Here is a 22,629-nt window from a genome sequence, read left to right on the forward strand (position 1 = left end):
CTACTCGTTTACTCTGGGTGGACCACAAATTTGGCTCTAAGCTTTTTAGCAGGCAGAAGACGAAACTTAATTAGTTACATCATTTACAGTGTCCATAAAACAAAAACACCCAATTACCCAAGCAAAGCACTGTTATTCCTAATATTAAGACCAGAAAGAAATTTCTCAAGAGGCTTCATAAAGAGGTCAGTGTATGATGTAATAATCAGTGGTCTCAGTAGCAACCTAATGGGAGACTCAGAGATGAACTTCTCAGGACTCTTTCTTCAATATATGCAGATGGCATCACACCAACCTGAAAATCAGGAAAAGCAATTTTGTCATGAGTTTGAGGGTTGAGGGACAAACACAATATGATCCAGTCAAGGTACTCAGCTCTCTGCTCAGCAAAACCACACTTAAATTTTAGAAAACCAGAGTTGAATCCAGTACCCAGAATGACTCCAGAGAAGTCATGAAAACCCTAAAATTCTGTGTAACATTTTTTTCTTTTTGGCTACACCGCGACTTGTGGGATCTTAGCTCTCCGACAAGGAATTGAACCTGGGCCCAGGGCAGTGAAAGCACAGACTCCTAACCACTGGACCACCAGGGAATCCCCTATACAACATCTTCAGAATAGGTGTATTTATTCTTCTTGACAGAAAACATAGTTTATCAGATACTCTGTGTACCCAGTTGGTACCCAAAAGTTAGGACCCATTTCTTTAGACAATCTTGAGAATTAAACAGACTACAAATCATTAATACTATTCAGATACTTTTTTTTTTTAAATCACAGCCTAGCTTTTTTTTCCCTCTGCAAAAGAACATTCTTTGTTTCTATTTTGCACCACGGCTCAGGTGAAGGTTTCAGGGTGGTTAAAAACTTGCTTCCTGGCTGAAGGAAGAGGCTCGGGCAGAGATCTCGAGGAGGGCAGAGGCAGAGGGGTCCCGCAGAGGCCGCTGGGCTCCGGAGGCTCCTAGTCGTGCTTGCAGGACAGCCTTTGGAAAACACTTGCCCAGCCCGGCCTGGGGGCCAGCCAGCCTGCGCAGGTTGGTCAGATGGTCGCCCATCTTCTTGAGGAGCTTCGTCTCCTCTTCCAGGAAGCGGCTCTCCAGGAACTCACAGAGCTGGGCGTCTGCGGCTCACAGAACCAAGGGCATGCAGATCCAAGAGGGTCTGGTTCAGGCTCTTCTCCAGCGTTATGGCGGCCTCCATGGGTCCATGCTGGCACTCCGCTCGTTCGGGGACAGCTTTTGCCCGTCCTGCAGCTGCCCCACTGCTTCCACATCTTCAAGAGAAGCTGGGCACCTTCGCGCTTCTCCTCAGCCAACTCCCGAAAGAAGCAGCCCACACCCTCCAGAGCCACCTCGTCAGCTTCAGAGTAGAAGCTCAGGGAGAGGTAGGTGGACGAGGCCTGCAGGTGCGGGTTGATCAGGCGGCTGACGGCGGCCTCCACCTCGGCATAAGAATTCTGCTAGATCTGGGTGCTCATGGTTAGTCAGCGGTGAGGAGGACTCTCTCCACAAAGTGTGGTGTGAAGCTGCAACAGTTTTATTTTGTCACAGGAATTGATAAATTGATGATCTCAACAGACTAAAACAGCTTCAAATGGGTGTGGAATTTGAAATAACTTGATTAATGAGAAAAGAACAGACTATTTAATCATTTAGTTTAGGTAAAATGATTATCTACTCTCTGAATATGTACCTCAGATTTGTTTTAATCAGGTATGGTAACACAGACAGACACAAATAATTTTCTTGAAGGAAGAAGATTACACACAGATCCCTAGAAACAGGAGGCAGGGCATGCCATGCAGGGCCACATGGGGAAGCACCAAGGTGGATCATGAGGCAGAAGGGGGAGGGGGAAAGCATGTCCCAGAGCCTTTATTGGAGTTGTCATGAAAAGGAATGGGTGAGGCTGAGTAGGTACACCGAGTAAGGCTAGGATTGGATACTTTGAATATTGTTGCCAGACTCTGGGCTAAAGGAGTAATCAGTAGGACTCCACAGCTGTTACTCCTTCTGTATGAAATCCACAACTCCATTCCTGAAAGCTGTCGATATTTTGTTTACTCCACAAAGAAGAAAGAGGCCTCCACTCACCTGCAGGAGAGCACTAGAGCAGAGAGCATGGGCTATGTGTCTAAGTCTACCTCAGATTGGCTGTGTGGGACTTCAGGAAGCTGCTATGCCTCTCCTGGATTTTGTCACCACATATATTTACAATGAGGCTGACCACAGACAGGGCAAGGTTGTGCATGATCAATGGTAACTGATGATGGGAAGTGTGTTACTAACCCCAAAGCTAAATTTTGGAGGGTAGGTAACAGGGAAGACTGAGATCTTTGCCCCTTTGGTCACCGATGTGCTTTTTAAAAAATTTTTTGGGGGGCTTCCCTGGTGGCGCAGTGGTTGGAGGTCCGCCTGCCGATGCAGGGGACACGGGTTCGTGCCCCGGTCCGGGAGGATCCCACATGCCGCAGAGCGGCTGGGCCCGTGAGCCATGGCTGCTGGGCCTGCGCGTCCGGAGCCTGTGCCCCACAACGGGAGAGGCCACAACAGTGAGAGGCCCGCGTACCGCAAAAAAAAAAAAATTTTTTTGGACACACTGCGCAGCATGTGGGATCTTAGGTCCCCAGCCCGGGGTGGAACCCACGCCCCCTGCACTTTAAGTGCAGAGTCTTAACAACTAGACTACCGGGGAAGTCCCATACTGGTGTACTTTTGGTCCACTCAAATTTGCCAAATATAACCTGATTTGTTTTGAAATCACCTTCTGTCTGATGTGTGGAGCATGAGCTGAGGTAGAGCAAGAACTGATGCTGATACAGGGTGGAGGCTGTTTTGTAGTCCAGAAATGTTATGTTGATAGACCGGTCCAAGGGGGTGGAGTTGAAGGTGTTGAGAAGCAGATGTGACGGCATGTGGATGGTTGTGATGACAGAGCAAGGCTCAGGCAATGAGAGTTATCCCCCTCAAACACTCTGTATCTGTGGGCCAGCAGGGCTTTTCCTGTTCTGGTTTCTTGGTCAGTGCCCAGGAAAAACATGTTTAGGGAATAAATAAAGATGAAGGCTAATATTTCTGGGACAAGAAAAAAGGCAAGACTTATCCCTGTCCTCATGTCAGTTACCTGGGCAGTTGAATTTTCCATGACCTCATTTCTCCGACACAGAAGGGGCCAGATAGATGACATTGGATTGGAGGCTGTGTTGGGTAGTGGTTAAAGCTGTGGCTCTGTGGACTCCATTCCCAGATGTGCTACTTAACAGCCATAACTGAGAGTATCATAGACCCTTTGCTGCCTCAGTTTCCTCATATTAACCTAGGTGACAAATCCACCTCATAGGACTAGTTCCATTTCTTTTACTACTGTTTTTACCATTTTATTGATCATTTATATTCCAAATTTTTCCTTTTCTAGTTTGAAAAGTATATTCTGGTTGCATTTATTATATTTAAGCTAAAAATTGCAAAAGCTTATTTAATACATTAGAGTATAGGGTTAGGAATACATTTATTCCTGATTGGAAATATAAGGGATTCAGAACATTAAGCAACTAGCCTCCTCTCAATGTATATGTTCTGAGGTTATACATGGAATTCCATCACTTTAACTCTATAAGGAGACATATTCATGTTTTACACAGATAACGAGCAGTTATTTTAATCAAAAGATGCACACTTCTCTCAATCCTCATTCCAACTCTCTTTGCAGACTTTTCGTCTGGATCAGCCTTCTTTGTACTTGAATATTATTTTCAGTTTAGAAAATTATGTTTAGAATTTTATTTTCTGTGGGTTTGTTTTCCATTACAGTCGTCATGTTTATCCTCAAATAGTCTTACATCACACTTTCTTAAAAGGCATTTTTACTGTGTATAGAAATTTAGTATGGTAGTTATTTCTTCTGCACAGAAACAATTCTTATTGTCCTTCTAATTGACAAGTGACATTTGGTAAATTACCTTTGTCGATGGAAAATAATCAATAAACAACCTACAATGGGAATAGAAAAGAGGTTTTTTTGATCCAAACTGAGGACTATAGCCCAGGAGACAGCTTCTCAGATTACTCTGAGGAACTGCTCTAGAGAAGCATGGTTTTGAGCACAGTTTTATATCTTGTTATAACAAGGAACATCAAACAAGGCTGGAATACACTCCTTCAACGTTTCAAAGAAACAAAAACAGATCAGCACATACACAACTCAGTATGGCCTTGTCACCTGGGAAGAAAGTCTTATGATCAAAGGAGTACTAGCATTGGCATCCCTGGAAGGGAGGCCTTTAATCTTTATCTTTAAAATGGACATTCCTTACTTCTGGTCAATGTGCCTTTTTCTTTAATAATTAAAGCAGATGTACAGTGCATATTTGGCCACAAACAGGCTGTTTTGGTTAGCCTGAAGTTCAAGTTAAATTATATATAAGCCAGAATGACTTCCCCATACCTTAAGAAGTGAATATTTCTTCCGTCACTTTTCTTTTCAGATCTTTGTAAAATACCTAAAAGGAATCGAATACATCTGTGTATACAGAGTGAAATATTTCTGTAATAGGGGCGGGGCCGGCACTAGCTATAGCAGCCCCCCTCAGCCGTTGGTCAGCACCGCAGTGGGCCCCTTCCCCTTTTATAAAAGGAGCCGGAATCCGGACTGAGGGATGATGGATTTTTTTGAGATACAAGTCTGCCTTATTCTGGGTCTGCTGGCTTTCCGAATAAAGTTATCCCTTGCTCCAAAAGCTCGTCTCCCAATTGATTGGCCTGTCGTGAGGCGAGCAGAACGAGTGTGGGCTCGGTGACATTTCTTATAAAAAGTATTACTCACTGGGTTAGACACAATCACTGATTATAAAGGCAGGAGAAATATTTTCTGAGGTAACCAGAGACACCAGCATTGTCCACCTGTTCATCAGTGTCCCACATCCCTATTGCACTTAACGTGGTGCCCGTGTCTGGAGTCTGTTCTCTTGTTCCTGATTCTAAATGCTGAGGCCCACATAACAAACCCAAGTGCTTCGCGCTACGCTGTGTATATTTGATAACAAATACTATTTATTAGCTTCCAGCTATGGAGGTCTGAGCGACATTAGTATATGGTGTGTGCATTTGATTTTTCTGGTGAGCATTCTCTATGTAAAGAAGCCCCAAATAATATGTTTCTGAACATTTTTGTGATGCGTTACAGACTACACTCACCGGAAATATGGGTGCGTCTCCTGTAAGAGGAAGCAACGCTCCGCCTAATCCTCAAACTAAACGATACAATTTCTAGGCTCCGCTAGCTAGGTGGCTCCGCCTTTGACCTGGAGGTGGCGCGGAAGTCCCACTCCATCGTTGGTGCTGTGGGAACTACATTACCTAGGAGCCTTGGCGGCTGTGGGCCAATGAAGGCCCAGTAAAGGGGCGTTTCCGTTCGTACGAGGGACGCCGGGGCGGGACTTCCTTTTCCGTTGTTGGGCGGACATTTTACCTCATTCCAACTCTCTTTGCAGACTTTTCGTCTGGATCAGCCTTCTTTGTACTTGAATATTATTTTCAGTTTAGAAAATTATGTTTAGAATTTTATTTTCTGTGGGTTTGTTTTCCATTACAGTCGTCATGTTTATCCTCAAATAGTCTTACATCACACTTTCTTAAAAGGCATTTTTACTGTGTATAGAAATTTAGTATGGTAGTTATTTCTTCTGCACAGAAACAATTCTTATTGTCCTTCTAATTGACAAGTGACATTTGGTAAATTACCTTTGTCGATGGAAAATAATCAATAAACAACCTACAATGGGAATAGAAAAGAGGTTTTTTTGATCCAAACTGAGGACTATAGCCCAGGAGACAGCTTCTCAGATTACTCTGAGGAACTGCTCTAGAGAAGCATGGTTTTGAGCACAGTTTTATATCTTGTTATAACAAGGAACATCAAACAAGGCTGGAATACACTCCTTCAACGTTTCAAAGAAACAAAAACAGATCAGCACATACACAACTCAGTATGGCCTTGTCACCTGGGAAGAAAGTCTTATGATCAAAGGAGTACTAGCATTGGCATCCCTGGAAGGGAGGCCTTTAATCTTTATCTTTAAAATGGACATTCCTTACTTCTGGTCAATGTGCCTTTTTCTTTAATAATTAAAGCAGATGTACAGTGCATATTTGGCCACAAACAGGCTGTTTTGGTTAGCCTGAAGTTCAAGTTAAATTATATATAAGCCAGAATGACTTCCCCATACCTTAAGAAGTGAATATTTCTTCCGTCACTTTTCTTTTCAGATCTTTGTAAAATACCTAAAAGGAATCGAATACATCTGTGTATACAGAGTGAAATATTTCTGTAATAGGGGCGGGGCCGGCACTAGCTATAGCAGCCCCCCTCAGCCGTTGGTCAGCACCGCAGTGGGCCCCTTCCCCTTTTATAAAAGGAGCCGGAATCCGGACTGAGGGATGATGGATTTTTTTGAGATACAAGTCTGCCTTATTCTGGGTCTGCTGGCTTTCCGAATAAAGTTATCCCTTGCTCCAAAAGCTCGTCTCCCAATTGATTGGCCTGTCGTGAGGCGAGCAGAACGAGTGTGGGCTCGGTGACATTTCTTATAAAAAGTATTACTCACTGGGTTAGACACAATCACTGATTATAAAGGCAGGAGAAATATTTTCTGAGGTAACCAGAGACACCAGCATTGTCCACCTGTTCATCAGTGTCCCACATCCCTATTGCACTTAACGTGGTGCCCGTGTCTGGAGTCTGTTCTCTTGTTCCTGATTCTAAATGCTGAGGCCCACATAACAAACCCAAGTGCTTCGCGCTACGCTGTGTATATTTGATAACAAATACTATTTATTAGCTTCCAGCTATGGAGGTCTGAGCGACATTAGTATATGGTGTGTGCATTTGATTTTTCTGGTGAGCATTCTCTATGTAAAGAAGCCCCAAATAATATGTTTCTGAACATTTTTGTGATGCGTTACAGACTACACTCACCGGAAATATGGGTGCGTCTCCTGTAAGAGGAAGCAACGCTCCGCCTAATCCTCAAACTAAACGATACAATTTCTAGGCTCCGCTAGCTAGGTGGCTCCGCCTTTGACCTGGAGGTGGCGCGGAAGTCCCACTCCATCGTTGGTGCTGTGGGAACTACATTACCTAGGAGCCTTGGCGGCTGTGGGCCAATGAAGGCCCAGTAAAGGGGCGTTTCCGTTCGTACGAGGGACGCCGGGGCGGGACTTCCTTTTCCGTTGTTGGGCGGACATTTTGTTTGCTTTCGGATTAGTCCACCGAGTCAGTCTCCGGAACGCGACGTCACACCCGAGGTGATAGGACGGGGAAAACGCGAGAGGCGTTGTCTGCGCTAACCTGAGGATCGGCAGTGGCACCGCTCAGGTGACCCGGCCGCCGGAGCCCGGGACCTCGCACCTGTCGCTCTCCAGCTACTCCCCTCCCCCTCGCCCTCCCCGGTCCTCAGGTGCCGGTGGCGGCCGCCGTGCTGATGGACGCGGCGCAGGTGGGTGCTGCACCCCTGGGTTGTTCCCCCGACCTCCATCTCTGAATCCTGAAGCGTCGAATGAGGGACGCCTCAGGTCCCTGCAGCTCAGGACCATGTGTCCAGACAGTGGGGGCTCTCTTGGTCGGGTCCCACTTCTGACAGCCAGCATGATGGGATGTGGAAAGATGTTACAGGCGAGGGGCCAGCATGTGCAGAGGCTTGGGGGTGCGATACAGCCGGAGCATTTGGGAAATCTAGGGCCTTTGGTGTCTGAAAAGACCAAGAGTCCGAGCAGCTGTGCCGCAATTCTCAGGGTGATGGGAGCTACGGAAGATTCTGAACAGAGAGGCAATATCTGATGGTTTCAAAAGTATTCCGTAGACTGCCCAGGTGTGTACAGACTTGAGGTGAGGGTGCGGACAGTGGGCCCCAGAAAGGTTGAGACATAGTCCAAGGCAACACAGCTGGACTGAGGCTCGGAAGACAGACAGCCCCAGGTCTGTGGCAGGGCGGGAGTAGAAGATAGGCCTGAGCCCTTGGGCCTCTTTCATGGTTGCTTGTCTCTCATAGTCTCCCTCTTACCACAGGTTCCCCTGATCTCAGTAGTAATTATGGGCTTTATACAGGTGAGGGAAGGATGTCCAGGCTCTCATCGATTCCACCCCCACCCATGAGGGCTTCAGGATTGTGGTGTCATAGAACACTTTATTTTTTAAAAAATAAATTTATTTATTTTTGGCTGCGTTGGGTCTTCGTTACTGTGCATGGGCTTTCTCTAGTTGCGGTGAGCGGGGGCTACTCTTGGTTGCGGTGCGCAGGCTTCTCATTGCAGTGGCTTCTCGTTGCAGAGCACAGGCTCTAGGCATGCGGGCTTCAGTAGTTGTGGCGTGCGGGCTCAGTAGTTGTGGCTCACGGGCTCTAGAGCGCAGGCTCAGTAGTTGTGGTGCGTGGGCTTAGTTGCTCTGCGGCATGTGGGATCTTCCCGGACCAGGGCTCAGACCCATGTCCCCTGCATTGGTAGGTGGATTCTTAACCACTGCACCACTAGGGAAGTCCCGAACACTTTACTTGTACTCTCCCAGCTCTTGTGTCTGAGGACCCTGGAGAAACCCCAAGCCCAGGGTTCTGGGTCTAGACCAGGGGTTACATGCAAGGGTTCCTGTTTTCTGGTGACCACTGGAATAAGGTGTGGAAGTTTGTTCCAGGAACAGGAACCAGCATGTGCAAATACTTGAAAGAGAGATTGAGTTGGGAGTTTTCAAGAAACTACAGGTCTCCACCATATCTGGTAGCAATCAAGAGCAGGTGGGCAGGAGTCAGGCCTGAAATGGCTAGCTGACAAGCAAGACCTCTGTTCTGAGGGTGGTGTAGCCATGGCGGGTGTGTAGCAGAGGAGGGAGGTAATCTGATCCAAGTTTTAACAGCCTCTTTCTGGATGCCAAGTGGAGAACAGACTGTATGTGGTGACGGAAGAGGGAATTAGGATAGAGACAAGGAGACCAGGGAGGAGACTGCTTCAGTATTCCAGGTGAGTGGTAATGGATGGCCCAGAGGGCTGGCTCTGTAGATGGGAAAAGTGACTGGGTCATATTTTCTGATGTGTGAAAGAGACAGCCCCAAGATGTTAGGCCTTATCAGTCAGAAGGGTAGAAGCTCCATCAGCTGAGATGGGCAAGTTAGCGGTAGAAGTAACTCTGCATGGGTATCAGGAGTTTATTTGTGGCCATGTGAAGAGTCTGAGATGTTCCAGAAAACACTGAGTGGAGGTATCAAGTGAGCTGCTGGACACAGGGCTGAAGTCCTGTGGAGGGGCTCAGGATGGAGAACATCCAAAAAGCAGAAGATGGTGTGTACCTAGGTCTACAAGGGAGAATCTACACATCACAACGGCATTGCAGTTAATGAGCCAGGAAGGTGGTGGTGGAGGCCAACAACTGGGTGGGGAGCCAAGAGTTGTGAGATTGAGAGTGATCCAAAAGACTGGTGTGCATGTGACAAAGGAGTATGAACTGATGGCCCTTGGTCCCAGGTGTTGGGGACTTATGGGAGAAAGATGAGCCCAACTTTGGTTGTCTGGTAAGCATGGCCTTAGCAACTCCAGGAGAACTGGCTGGAAGGACGTGGGTGGGGATGCGATGCGGCCCCACATGCCAACCCCAGAGCTTAGATGGCGCCTTTCTGCCCACCTGCCTGTTGTTGGTATGGGTGGACACCGTGATCAAAGGGACCTTAAGGAGAGAGCAGACATATGTGGCACCTGGCCCTGGTATTTCCAATGAGTTGATGACCTAGGTCGGAAGGAATGCTGAAGGGAACTCTGTGGGGGCAAGATGGGGGTCCTTAGGAGAGAGACTACTCACAGACTCGGCTCTCCCCATTGTGGCAGGGGAAAGTGAACTTTGAGGACGTGTTCGTGTACTTCTCCCAGGAGGAGTGGGGGCTCCTTGATGAGGCTCAGAGGCTCCTGTACCGCGAAGTGATGCTGGAGAACTTTGCCCTTATGGCCTCACTGGGTAAGGCCCTCACATCCCCTGCAGTGTCCTGGACTGGGCTCTCCCCCTTCCCTGTTTCTTCTATCAGAGCCGTAGGCATTACCTCCCTCCCCCGTTCCCTAGGGTAGGTGCTGTGGATGCCAGGTGTGAGCTTTGTGCACTAGCACCTCTGACTTCTGAGCAGTCCCAGTACCTGCTGCCTTGAAGGCTTACATGGATGGATGCAGGCATGAAGCGTCCTGCTGTCACCCAGTGGATCATCTCCAGTTTGTTCTCTCCGTTACTGGGTGCGTCTGTCCAGATCCATGCCATCCCTGTGTCCCAGGTTCTACCCCCTTCCTCTTGCTGACATTTCTAGTAGCCTGCCTGTGTCAGGAATTGCAAGGACAAGTATGGTCACTACTTGTTGGGACCGCTAGGCTATTCCTGCAAGACACTTCTTCAGAGTTATTTTTATAGTATTTAGTTGTCTTCTCTGAGGGGTGGGTCACCCAGACCAGTGCTGGCCATTTACCTGTCTTTTCCTTAGGATATGCATCTTCCATTTCCATGGGATTGCCCCACTGGAGCTGGACAGTGAGCCCTGGCTATCTGAGTGGGCCAACATGACTCCAGCCATGACCAGAGAGGCTCAGGGTGGGGGTGGCCCTGGTGGGTCGGAGCTGGGGAAAGGTGTGATGTCGGGCTGGGTTCTAATCATTCCCCAACCTCTCTGTGCCCACAGTTGTTTGAGTGCCAAGGCCAATGGCCACACTTCATTCTTATCTTTACTTTCCCATTTACATACTTATCTTTTATGTTCTGACTTTTAGCCTTTGACTGTTCCCCACCTCTGCCCACATCTCAGCTGTTCCTCTCCACTGCTTTCCAAAACTGGCTTATATGCTTAATGTGTCATGAAATGTGCACATACCTCAAATAATTCTTAAATACCACCTAGTCTATTTGATTGTAGCTATTCAGGGAACACACCCTTCTGTACATCTCCCTAGTAGCCAAGGCCTTGCTAAAATCCATTTGTGGATGACTTCATTAGACACCCTGTTCTTCCTAGGCTGTTCCTCACATTTGTGTCCTCTTCCCATCAAGGCCACTTCCATCCTGTGACCTTTAGATGCCAACTACTGCATAGCAGCCCTTTACTCAACTTGAGCTCTGGCCTCTTGTCTGATAGCAGACCTTCATGTTAGTTCTGATAGATACACATTTGTAATGAGACTGCCCCTTCCCACCAGTGTCAATGTGTCCTTCACCAGCATTTGTCTGCTTTCAGGTTGTTCGCATGGAATGGAGGAGGAGGAGATACATTTTGAGCAGAGCGTTTCTGTAAAAGGAGTGTCACAGGTCACGATTCCTAAGACGTTTCCGTCTTCCCAGAAGGCCCACCCCTGTGAGACATGTGGCCCGATCTTGAAAGATGTTTTGTACTTGGCTGAGCACCAGGAAACACACCCTGGGCAAAAACCATACATGTGTGTGGCATGTGGGAAACACCTCTGTTTCAGTGCAAACCTTCACCACCAGAAGCAGCACAGTGGAGAGAAACACTGCAGAAGGGATGAGGGTAGGGCCTTTCTTGTGAACAGCTGCTCTGTCCAATCATTGGACATGCCCTTTACCACAGGGGAGGGTTGTAAGGACTTCTCAACTAGCTCAAGCATATTCCAGCACCATGCTCCTCTTAGTAAGTGGAAGCCACAAAGTAACACCAAGTGTGCAGAGGCCTTTCACAGTGGACAAAGGCATTACAAGTGCAATGAATGTGGGAAAGCCTTCAGCCGTAAAGACTCACTTGTTCAGCACCAGAGAGTCCACACTGGAGAAAGGCCTTATGAGTGCAGTGAGTGTGGGAAAACGTTCAGCCGCAAACCCATACTTGCGCAGCACCAGAGGATCCACACTGGAGAAAGGCCTTATGAGTGCAGTGAGTGTGGGAAAACGTTCAGCCGCAAACCCATACTTGCGCAGCACCAGAGGATCCACACTGGAGAAATGCCTTATGAGTGTGGCATATGTGGGAAAGTTTTTAATCATAGCTCTAACCTTATTGTACACCAGAGAGTCCATACTGGAGCAAGACCTTACAAATGCAGTGAATGTGGGAAAGCCTACAGTCACAAATCCACACTTGTTCAGCATGAGAGTATCCATACTGGAGAAAGGCCTTATGAGTGCAGCGAATGTGGGAAATACTTTGGTCACAAATACAGACTCATTAAGCACTGGAGTGTTCATACTGGGGCAAGGCCTTATGAGTGCATTGCATGTGGGAAGTTCTTCAGCCAAAGTTCCGACCTTATTGCACACCAGAGAGTTCACAATGGCGAAAAGCCATATGTGTGCAGTGAGTGTGGAAAAGCCTTTAGCCACAAACATGTGCTTGTTCAGCACCATAGAATCCACACTGGAGAAAGACCGTATAAGTGCAGTGAGTGTGGGAAGGCCTTCAGGCAAAGAGCTTCCCTCATCAGACATTGGAAAGTTCATGCTGGAGAAAGGCCTTAGGATAGCAAGGAATATGCCATAGTGGGTGACACCAGAGAGAAGCTCTGAGAGTAGCCTATGTGAGTAGCCATCAGCTGGAAGATGAGTCTCATACATTTGAACTCCCACCCTGAGGAGATGCTTCTGTGTGCCAGGTATATGGGAAGGTTTCTGGAGCAATATTGCACTTCGTAACATGCCTTTGTTCACTGTGAGAGGCCTCTGCACACTTGCCAGAAGCATATCACTGCCAGTGTCTCTGAAAGAATCCATATGTCTGTACAACAGCAGGGTGCCACATTGTGTGTAAGTCACCCCAGAGTGCTTTGATGGGCAAGATCTCTGCTCTTCCTCCCTTCTCTGGAGGGAATCATTGGTAGCCTGAGCCCATTGAAGATCCTCACTCCTTCCTGCTCCCCTACTGGTTAAGCGTGGATGTGACCCAATTTTGGCCAGAAGAACGTAAGCTTTGTTCTGCTGGCTGCTTGCAGAGATTTCCATTTTTCAGACTTTATTGGTCTCATGTGGCACTCGTGATGGATTTGTCCAGCCCCCAAGTCACCTAACTTGGGAATTGTCTGACTCATATTCTTCTGGGTTTGCAACAAATACCTTAGTTTTTAACTACGTTGAATCCTGGGATTCTGTTCACTTTGTGGGTTGAGTTGAGAACAGAATTGGGCTCTGCCAGCCTGAAAGAATGAACAGCTTGTGTGAGAGGTCCAACTGTTGTGTCTCAGTGGTATTTGCAGAATGGTGAAGAAAGAACAGCTCTTATTCTAGTTTCAGCCTAATTTGCATTGCTACTCAAGGCCTCCTAGGAAAGAATACCAATCTTTGCAGGCCTAATCGTGTGTCCTGTATGCCAAGATGATTTGTGTGACCAAGGTCTTCTTGAGCAAGGGGCATTTGTCATGACAACTTCTGATGTGCCTGGGAGCAGCATGAATTGGGTCCCTTGTTCCCAGGGAATGCTTCATATTCCCCAGCCCTCTTTAGGAGAGTTTGATTCCCTGGGACCTACCAGCATCCCTGAAATCTATTATTTGGTAGGCAGATGTCACTGTCCCCTAAAAGGACAACTGATAAATAGGAAGTTGGGAGACTATAGCCAACTCTAGGGAATATAACTCTTCTAAAGGCGTATCCACAAATGTTTCTATCACTGTGACTTTGGTATGAGGGTTTATGGAACTTCTCAGGACTCATATTTGTGTCTCATAATCTTACAGCTACAGTTACAGTCTGAGCAATCTAAACATTTTCTGCAATTAATTGCACATATTTATAGTGTATAAATTGATACATTTTGATACATGTTTGCACCTTTGAAACCAAGTTTCCTGATTCCTTTTATAATATCTCTTGCCCTCACCCATTCCCAGGCAACCACTCATCTTGCTTTCTGTCATTATAGATCTGTTTGGATTTCCTAGAATTTTAAATGTGTGTGTGTATAGAGTAATTTAAAAGGTACTAGTATGTATATGGCTCTTCAAACTATGCATAATTATGTTGTGATTTATCAGTGTTCTGTGTATCAGTAATTCATTCTTTTTCATCCATACTTTTGCTTAAAGTATTCCACTTTAGAGAAACAGTTCCAAAGCAAGTGTCCCAGGAGAGAACTCACGGGAATGAAGCCACAGTATCTGTGGCTCATAACCTTCACCTGGAAGTGATGTGCCATCGTTTCTGACTTACTCTCTGGGTAACACAGACTAATCCTGGTTCAGGGTGGAAGGGGACTCACTTCACAACAGTGAAAATACAAAGAGGTAGGGATTTGTGGGAGCATTTCTTGAATACTGGTGACCACAATCATAGATGTTTTTCTTTCTTTTACCTTTTTAGTCTTTTAATGAGGAATCATATTGACTGATTTCAAAAGTTAAACCAACCTTGCATTTCTGAGGTAAACCCTATTTGGTCATAATGTACTACTCTTTTATGCATTGTTGAATTTTATATGCTGGTTTTCTTTTTTTTCTTTTTTTTTTTTAAAGATTTTTGCATCTATGCTCATGAGGGATGTTAGTCTCTAATCTTTTTAATGCATGGGTTTGGTTGCTGTCAGTGTAATGCTGGCTTTACATAATAAGTTGGTTAAGTGTCCCCTGCTCTTCAATTTTCTGGAAGAGTTTGTGAAGAATTGACATTCTTTCTTTCTTAATTGTTTGGTGGAATTCACTGGTGAAGTATTTGGGCCTGGAGTCTATTTTGTGGGAAGGTTTCTAACTATAAATTTAATTTCCATAGTGAACATAGGTTTATAGAATTTATCTTTTTTTTTCCCCCTACAGTGAGCTTGGGTGATTTGTATCTTTCTCAAAGAGTTTGTTTATTTAAGTAGTCAAATTTTTCAAGCTATCCTTTTATTATTTTAGTACCTGTAGAATCTGTAGTGATGCCACCTCTCTTATTCCCAACACTGGTAATGTCTATATTTCTCTTTCTTTCTTCATCAGTAGTTTATCAGCTTTATTGATCTTCTGAATGCACTTGATTTCACTGATTTTTCTGTTTTTTCCTGTTCCTTTTTTTCCCCCCATTTTGACTTTTACCATTGCCTTTTGCTTTTATTGTATTTCATTTCTGTTCTTCTCCTACTTTTTAACATAGATCCTGAGATCCTTCATTTGAAACTTTTGGGTTTTTTCCTAACATAGGTGCTAAATTCTAAAAGTCACTGTGTAACAACTGCTTTAGTTGCCTCCCACAAAACTTTATATGTTGTATTTTCATTTTAATTACATTTAAAATCTTTTCTGGTTTCCTTTTAAATTTCTTCTTTGACACATTGTTCTTTTTAGAAGTGTGTTATTTGGGGTTTTCCTTATCTTTTTGGTAATTGATTTCTAATTCATTGCAGTCAGAGTATATATTTTATGACTTGAATTATTTACATTTATTGATATTTTCTTTATGGCCCAGAATATGGGTTATCTTGTATTTCATGTTAGCTTAAAATAAATGTATATTGTGTTCTTGTTTGATGGAGAGTTCTACAAATGTCAACTCGGTTAAGACGGTTGACAATGTCCAAGTTTTCTATATCCTTACTGGTGGTGGGTGGGGGGTAGTATTCTGTCAATTATTTGAATAAGGTTGTTGACATCTCTGAATATAAAAATGGATTTGCCTATTTATCAGGTTTAGTTCTATCAGGTTTTGCTTTGTATATTTTGAAGTCTTTTTATTAGGTGAATAAACATTTCCTACTGTTATGTCCACTTAATGAGTAGACCTCTTTTATCATTAAGAAAGGGTGCTCTTTATCTATAGGAATATTCTTTGCTGTAAAATCTATCTTGTCAGATACTGTTAACGTTGTGTAGTTTTGATTGAACACTCAATTTTGCCTTTTTGGGTACTGAAAATACTTGCATTTCAGTAGGTATTCTTGGTATTGTTTAAGTTCCTTGGAAGCAATATGATCTTTTGGGATCTTGATTCCAAACATTTTTAGGTTGAATTACTGCAGCATTCATTTTAAGGCTAATTTATCTCCCCCTACTGAGACACAATCATTCTGTATTCTCTACCTCATGCTTCATAAGGATTCCCATTTAAACTGGTTAGAACAGGTGCTATTCCATTCTCTACATTAGCCTTGGAAATTGTTTCATTGAATCCTTTTGGGTGTTTCTTTACCCAGCTCTGGTTATTTCCTGCCTGCATGTACAGATTAGTACATGAGGATGTACTAATGTACATGAGGTCATACTTGAGGATGACCCTCTGTATGTTTCTGAAGTTTTCTCTCTCCTGTACTGTGCTCTGTTGGACTCCAGACACCTTCGCAGGCCCAGATTCTAAATTTTGTCTCAACTCAGGGTGACTTTTGGGGTCTGACTGGACTCAGCATTTTTGTATTAGGGCCTGGGAATTTCTTTTTATAGTAAGCTGGGACGGCCACGTGGCTCACATCGTTTGTCCTCTTTCATAGGTCACTGTTATTTGCTTGATGTCCAGTGTATTAAGAATCAGTTTCAGGGGCTTCCCTGGTGGCGCAGTGGTTGAGAGTCCGCCTGCCGATGCAGGGGACACGGGTTCGTGCCCCGATCCGGGAAGATCCCACATGCCGCGGAGCGGCTAGGCCCGTGAGCCATGGCCGCTGAGCCTGCGCGTCCGGAGCCTGTGCTCCACAACGGGAGAGGCCACAACAGTGAGAGGCCCGCGTACCGCAAAAAAAAAAAAAAAAATCAGTTTCATATATGTTATAAATTTTTTTCAAGAAAATCTATGAATTCCCCCTAAAGCAGACACTTTGAATAAATTAGTAGAATTGATAACACCTCCAAACCACATCGGAAAAAAAAAGAGAAATCACACATTTACAAATATGAGCAAGGAAAGAAGGAATAGCACTAGATGTCTTTGAAACATAATGGGTAATATGTAATTACTTTATTTCATTTTATTTTTTGGCTGTGCCATGCAGCATACAGAATCTCAGTTCTCTGACCGGGGATCGAACCCGTGCCCCCTGCATTGGAAGTGTGGAGTCTTAACCCTTGGACCACCAGGAAAGTCCCTGTGTGATTATTTTATGTTATTTTATTTTATTTTATTTTATTTATTTATTTTTGCGGCACGTGGGCCCCTTACTGTTGTGGCCTCTCCCACCGCAGAGCACAGGCCCCGGATGCACAGGCCCAGCAGCCACGGCCCATGGGTCCAGCCGCTCTGCGGCATGTGGGATCCTCCTGGACTGCGACACAAAGCCGCGTCCCCTGCATCGGCAGGCAGACTCCCAACCACTGCGCCACCAGGGAAGCCCCCTGTGTAATTATAGAAGGACAAAAATTCATTGAAATATACCAACTGACCACGTTCCCTCAAGAAGAAATAGATAATCTTAAAAATCCTTTGTTCATTAAAGACATTTAATTAGTATTTCCAAATTACTAGTAATGGTAATCTACGTTTAAATGTAAGAAGCCCTCTCACTTAAAATTTAAAGCCAAGGTGGTTTCACTAACAAATTCTACCAAATATTTAATGAATAATTAAGATTCCATCAGACTCTTCCAAAAAATAAGTAATAACATATGGGACACTTCCCAACTAATTTTTAGAAGCCAATATTAACCCTAAGAGCAAAACTAGGTACTGAAATTAAAATTATAGACCAACGTGTGAGCATAGATGCAAAAAATCTTTCAAAAAATTTTAGGGAATTGTGTGTGTGTCTGTCTGTCTGTCTGTAGTATGTTTTCAATTGTTAAAGCCAACTTTACATTCCTGATAATAATTATAATCTAGTGAGACATCATGTATATAAGGTTGGTTTAACAATTGAAAATATATTAATTTAATCTATATTAACTAGAAGGTGTCCCAGGTTCCTGGCACAGAGCTTGAAATATCTTGAAATTCCTGGAGTGATAGGAGTCTTTCTTGTGCTAATGAAGTGATTCTTGGTAAGCCCCTCGAAAGTTTCCGGATGGGGACTGGTTACCAGAAAAACCAGTCATATGATTAGACGTTTGAAACTGAGCCAGAAAGACCTGTGTGGAGAGCAGAGGGGCTAGATGTTCAGGCATGTGGCCATGATCTAATCAGTTGTATCTATGTAATGAGATTCCAATCGAAACACTGGACACCAAAGCTTGGTGGGACTTCCTGGTTGGTGAACACATTGATGTGCAGGAGAGTGATATGCCTTGACTCCCCAGAGACAGAGGTTATGGAAGCTTCACACCTGGGACCCTCCCATACCTTGCTCTCTGCATTCTTTCCATGGGCTATTCCTGAGCTGTATTCTTTTTTTTTTTTTGCGGTACGCGGGCCTCCCACTGTTGTGGCCTCTCCCTTTGCGGAGCACAGGCTCCGGATGCGCAGGCTCAGCAGCCATGGCCCACGGGCCCAGCCGCTCCGCGGCATGTGGGATCTTCCCGGACCGGGGCACGAACCCATGTCCCCTGCATCGGCAGGTGGACTCTCAACCACTGCGCCACCAGGGAAGCCCCCTGAGCTGTATTCTTTATAACAAAACTAGAATCGTAGGTATAGCACTTTTAGTGAGTTCTGTGAGTCATTCTAGCAAATTACCGAACCTGAGGGGATCATGGGAACCCCTGAAATTATAGCCAGCTGTTCAGAAGTGCAGTTGGACCCAACGACTTGAAGCGCATGTCTGAAGTGAGGGCTTTCTGGTGGAGGACTGAACCCTTAACAGATGTCTAGAATGACACAAACTCTGGGTAGTTGGTGTCAGAGAACTGGCGTCAGAATCAATTTCTTTAAACTGATATACGGCAGCATTAGAAACCTAAAGCTAACATTACACTTAATGGGGAAAGACTGAATGCTTTCTCCCTAATATTAGGAATAAGCAGGAATGTCCACTCTCACAACTTCTATGTAATGTTGCACTGAAAATCTGTGCCAGTGACATAAGAAAATTAAAGGAAATAAGCAATGTACAAATTGTAAAGGAAGAACCAAAATGGTCATTATTCACAGATGACATGCTTATCTATTTAGAACATCCTTAATTATATATTTAAAAAGTTAAGAGATCTAATAGATCAGTCAAGGTGCCAGGATACAAGGTCAGTATACAATAAATGTTTGGAAATTGGAAAACTATACCCCTTACTCTAGCATCAAAATATGAAATATTTAGGAATATATTTAACAAAATATATTCAAAAACTATTAAGCAAATTTACAAAACATTACTGAGACACACCACATTTCTGAATCTAAGGACTTAATATTTTAATTTATTCTCCCATAATTGTTCTGTAGGTTCACACAATTATCAAATTCCCAGTGATTTTGGTAGAAATTGACAAAATGATTCTAAAATTCATATGGAAATTCAAAAGACCTAAAATACCCAAAACAAATTTTGGAAAGGACAACACATTTGAAAGGTTTTAATGTAATTTTAAGAATTACTATAGGGGACTTCCCTGGTGATGCAGTGGTTAAGAATCTGTCTGCCAATGCAGGGGACACAGGTTCGAACCCTGGTCCGGGAAGATCCCACATGCCGCGGAGCAACTAACACCAAAACTACTGAGCCTGCGCTCTAGAGCCCGTGAGCCACAACTACTGAACCCCGCGTGCCGGGAGCCCATGCTCTGCAACAAGAGAAGCAACCGCAATGCGGAGCCCGCACACCTCAACGAAGAGTAGCCCCCGCTTGCCGCAACAAAGACCCAACGCAGCCAAAAATAGATAAATTAATTTTTAAAAAAAGTACAAGCCAAAGTACATCTGATTAATAACTGGTGTCCAGAATTTTAAAATAACCTTTACAACAATAAGAAAACATTTTTTAAAAAGTAAAAGTTTTGAATACCTATTTCACCAGAGAAGACACTTGAATAATAAGCATGTGAAGATATGGTCAACATAATTAATCACTAGGGAAGTACAAATCAAGACCACAATGAGACACAAGTACATACTCACTTGAATGGTCAAACCAACAATGCCAAGTCAGTGAAGTTGTGCAACAGAACTCCCATACATTACTGTTGGAATGCAAAATGTTAAAACCCACTTTAGAAAACTGTTGACATCTGTAAAACTACAGATGAACTTATCATGTGACACAGCCATCTAACTTGTAGGTTTATCTCCAAGAGGAATAAAATTGTGTCCACAGAAATGCTTGTACTCTAATGTTCACAGCAACACCAGCTTTACTGATAAAAGCCAATAGCTAGGGAAAAAATAATTCTGCAAATGCTCATGCATAAGTGAATTGGTAATTGTATTAGTTTGCTAGGATTGTCATCATAAAATGCCACAGACTTGGTGGCCTGAACAGCAGATAACATATCCTCTCACAGTTCTGGAGACCAGAAATCCAAGATCAAGATGCTGTCAGGTCTGGTTCCTCGGAGGCCTTGGTTTGCAGATGGCCGCCCTCTTGTATGGTTCCTTCCTTGCCGAGCTCGGGAGACCTCTGCGGGGGAAGGGATTCGGCCGCGGTGCCCAAGGCAGAGGTCCGCGGGACTAGCGGGATCGTCCCGGTCGTGACGGGCGGGCGCGCCTCGTGCTTCCTCTGGAGGTTGTAGCTGCAGATCCATGGGGAAGAGGCTGTAGCCGCGCTCATGGCCCAGGTGTGGGGCCGCTCGGTCAGTTGGATCAGCCTCCGCCGGGGCCCCTCCGGCCGCCGAGGGCAGCTGGAGGGGGTCTTCGCGTCCGGAGGTGAGAACCGGGCTGGGTGGGGAGGCCCGAGGAGGGCGCGAGAGGTTCAGCCGCGGGCTACCCCGGGGCCGGGTCTGCGGAGGCGTCTCCATGGGATTTTGCGGGGTTCCGATCCGGAGGCCAGACGGACCTGCTCTGCCCGCGAGCGAACCAGGAGGGAGAGTCCGGCCGCCTCTTCCCCCACGGCCCCGGGGTTGGGGAGAAGGACGGCTGGGGAGGTCGGGGCTGCGGGGGCAGGAGGACCCCGTCAGCCGCGGGTCGGCCCCAGCGCAGGCGCCGTCGTTTTATTGGTTCAGCCCCCGCCTCCAGCCCTTTAGGGCTTCCCACTTCTGAATAGGTGGACATTTTTCCCACCACAACCAAGGAGTGTTTCTTTTAATGTCTGGTGCCACCTCTTTGGAAAGAAAACATCATGGAATATGGTGCCTCCGTCTCTCGGTCTCCGCGCGTGCGACAGAGGCGTCGGGCTTCCCACCTTTCCAGTCATACAGACATGGATGAGAAGCTCTAGGCTTTCTTTGGATAAAGACGAATAGCTCCTGCAGAGCATCACCCGAATTCCCAGGCACATTGAGATAAACAGTAACAAATGGGGCTGTCAAGTCCTCTCACTTGAAGGCAAGTGAGCATTCATCTTGAGTGCTTTAATGGAATGGGCTCTGTCTGCTTGGTGTATCAAAAAGGGGTGTGGTTTCTGTCTTTACAATCCCTTTAGTGGGTTGTGTGTGACATGCACCACAGTTTAGTTTCGTGCTCATGGAACAGTAAAAGTATGTTCTTTCTCTACTTTATGGAGATTTTCTGGCTGGGCAGATTTTGTTTTATTATCTCTCCAACATTGGTCACCATGTCAAATAGTATGAGATCCAGTATAGGTGAAATTGAGAAACAGGGCAAATCCTAAAACACCTATTGCAAGAAGGAAGAGTGTTTTCTAGTATCAGTTCTATAGGTTAAAGGGGGGATGAGTTATAAATGGCAGGAGAAAACTTTTGGCTTCAGATGTGTAAGTATGTGCAAATACTTTATCAAACCATGTGCTTTTAAAATGCTTTAAGCCAATTATACTTTTTTTTAAAAAATAAATTTATTTTGGCTGTGCTGGGTTTTCGTTGCTGTGTGTGGACGTTCTCTAGTTGCGGCAAGCGGGGGCTACTTATTGTCGTGGCTTGTTGCAGAGCACAGGTTCTAGGCGCACGGGATTCAGTAGTTGTGGCACACAGGTTCAGTAGTTGTGACACATGGGCTTAGTTGCTCTGTAGCATGTGGGATCTTCCCAGGCCAGGGGTCGAACCCGTGTCCCCTGCATTGGCAGGCAGAGTCTTAACCACTGTGCCACCAGGGAAGCCCAAGCCAATTTTACTTAACAAAGCCTTTTAAGAACACAATTACGTTCTGACATGCCCAAGACCACCCTCAGATTCTATAGAAGAACTCACAGAAGCTGTTAAAGGGCTACGGATGATTACAGTGAAAGAATACAGGTGAAAATCAGCAAAGGAAGATGGTGCAATAGGACAGTCCAGGAGAGACCACATTGCCATTTCCAGTTAGTTGCCGCCTCGCTTAAAAGTCTCACAACATCCATATGTGACAACACGCTAAACAGGAAACCCATATAAGCCTTGGTATTGTCCAGTTTTTTTGAGTATATCTAATAGACCAAGGGGCACCTGTTTGGCTGAACTTAGTTACTGCCTAGCTTCTCCAAATGTCAAACTGATACAGAGAGACCTTAAGTACCCCCTGCCCCCCACAGCCATAAATTACAGTATTAGCATAAACTGCCTGACATGGCCCAAAACCCCAAGTAAATAGACACTCCTATTAGGCCAAATGTTTCAAGGGTTTAGAGGCTATCACCGAGGAGTTGGGCGAGTAAGTGCCAAACCTTTCTTCGGATTGAGTAGAGATTGGACAACTCAGGCCTGTGATGTAGTTGTTTATACTGGTCAAGTGAAAATAGTCAAAACTTACATTCTTCCTGTTTTATTGCATTTTAC

General features: G+C 45.1%; 1 protein-coding gene and 1 pseudogene across 1 annotated transcript; one reads left to right on the top strand and one right to left on the bottom strand.

Moving 5' to 3' along the window:
* Positions 1-962: 962 nt before the first annotated feature.
* On the bottom strand, positions 963-1,478 carry LOC112397983 (ferritin light chain pseudogene; annotated as a pseudogene).
* Positions 1,479-7,247: 5,769 nt separating this feature from the next.
* ZNF772 (zinc finger protein 772) lies at positions 7,248-13,773 on the top strand. Its single transcript, XM_024742336.1, has 3 exons — positions 7,248-7,493; positions 9,862-9,988; positions 11,241-13,773. The coding sequence occupies exons 1-3, from the start codon at positions 7,479-7,481 to the stop codon at positions 12,470-12,472; spliced, it is 1,374 nt and encodes a 457-aa protein (XP_024598104.1). The 5' UTR covers positions 7,248-7,478; the 3' UTR covers positions 12,473-13,773.
* Positions 13,774-22,629: the final 8,856 nt, after the last annotated feature.

This window comes from Neophocaena asiaeorientalis, unplaced genomic scaffold (assembly GCF_003031525.2).
Source record: "Neophocaena asiaeorientalis asiaeorientalis breed wild unplaced genomic scaffold, Neophocaena_asiaeorientalis_V1.1 scaffold582, whole genome shotgun sequence".
Lineage (NCBI taxonomy): Eukaryota > Metazoa > Chordata > Mammalia > Artiodactyla > Phocoenidae > Neophocaena > Neophocaena asiaeorientalis.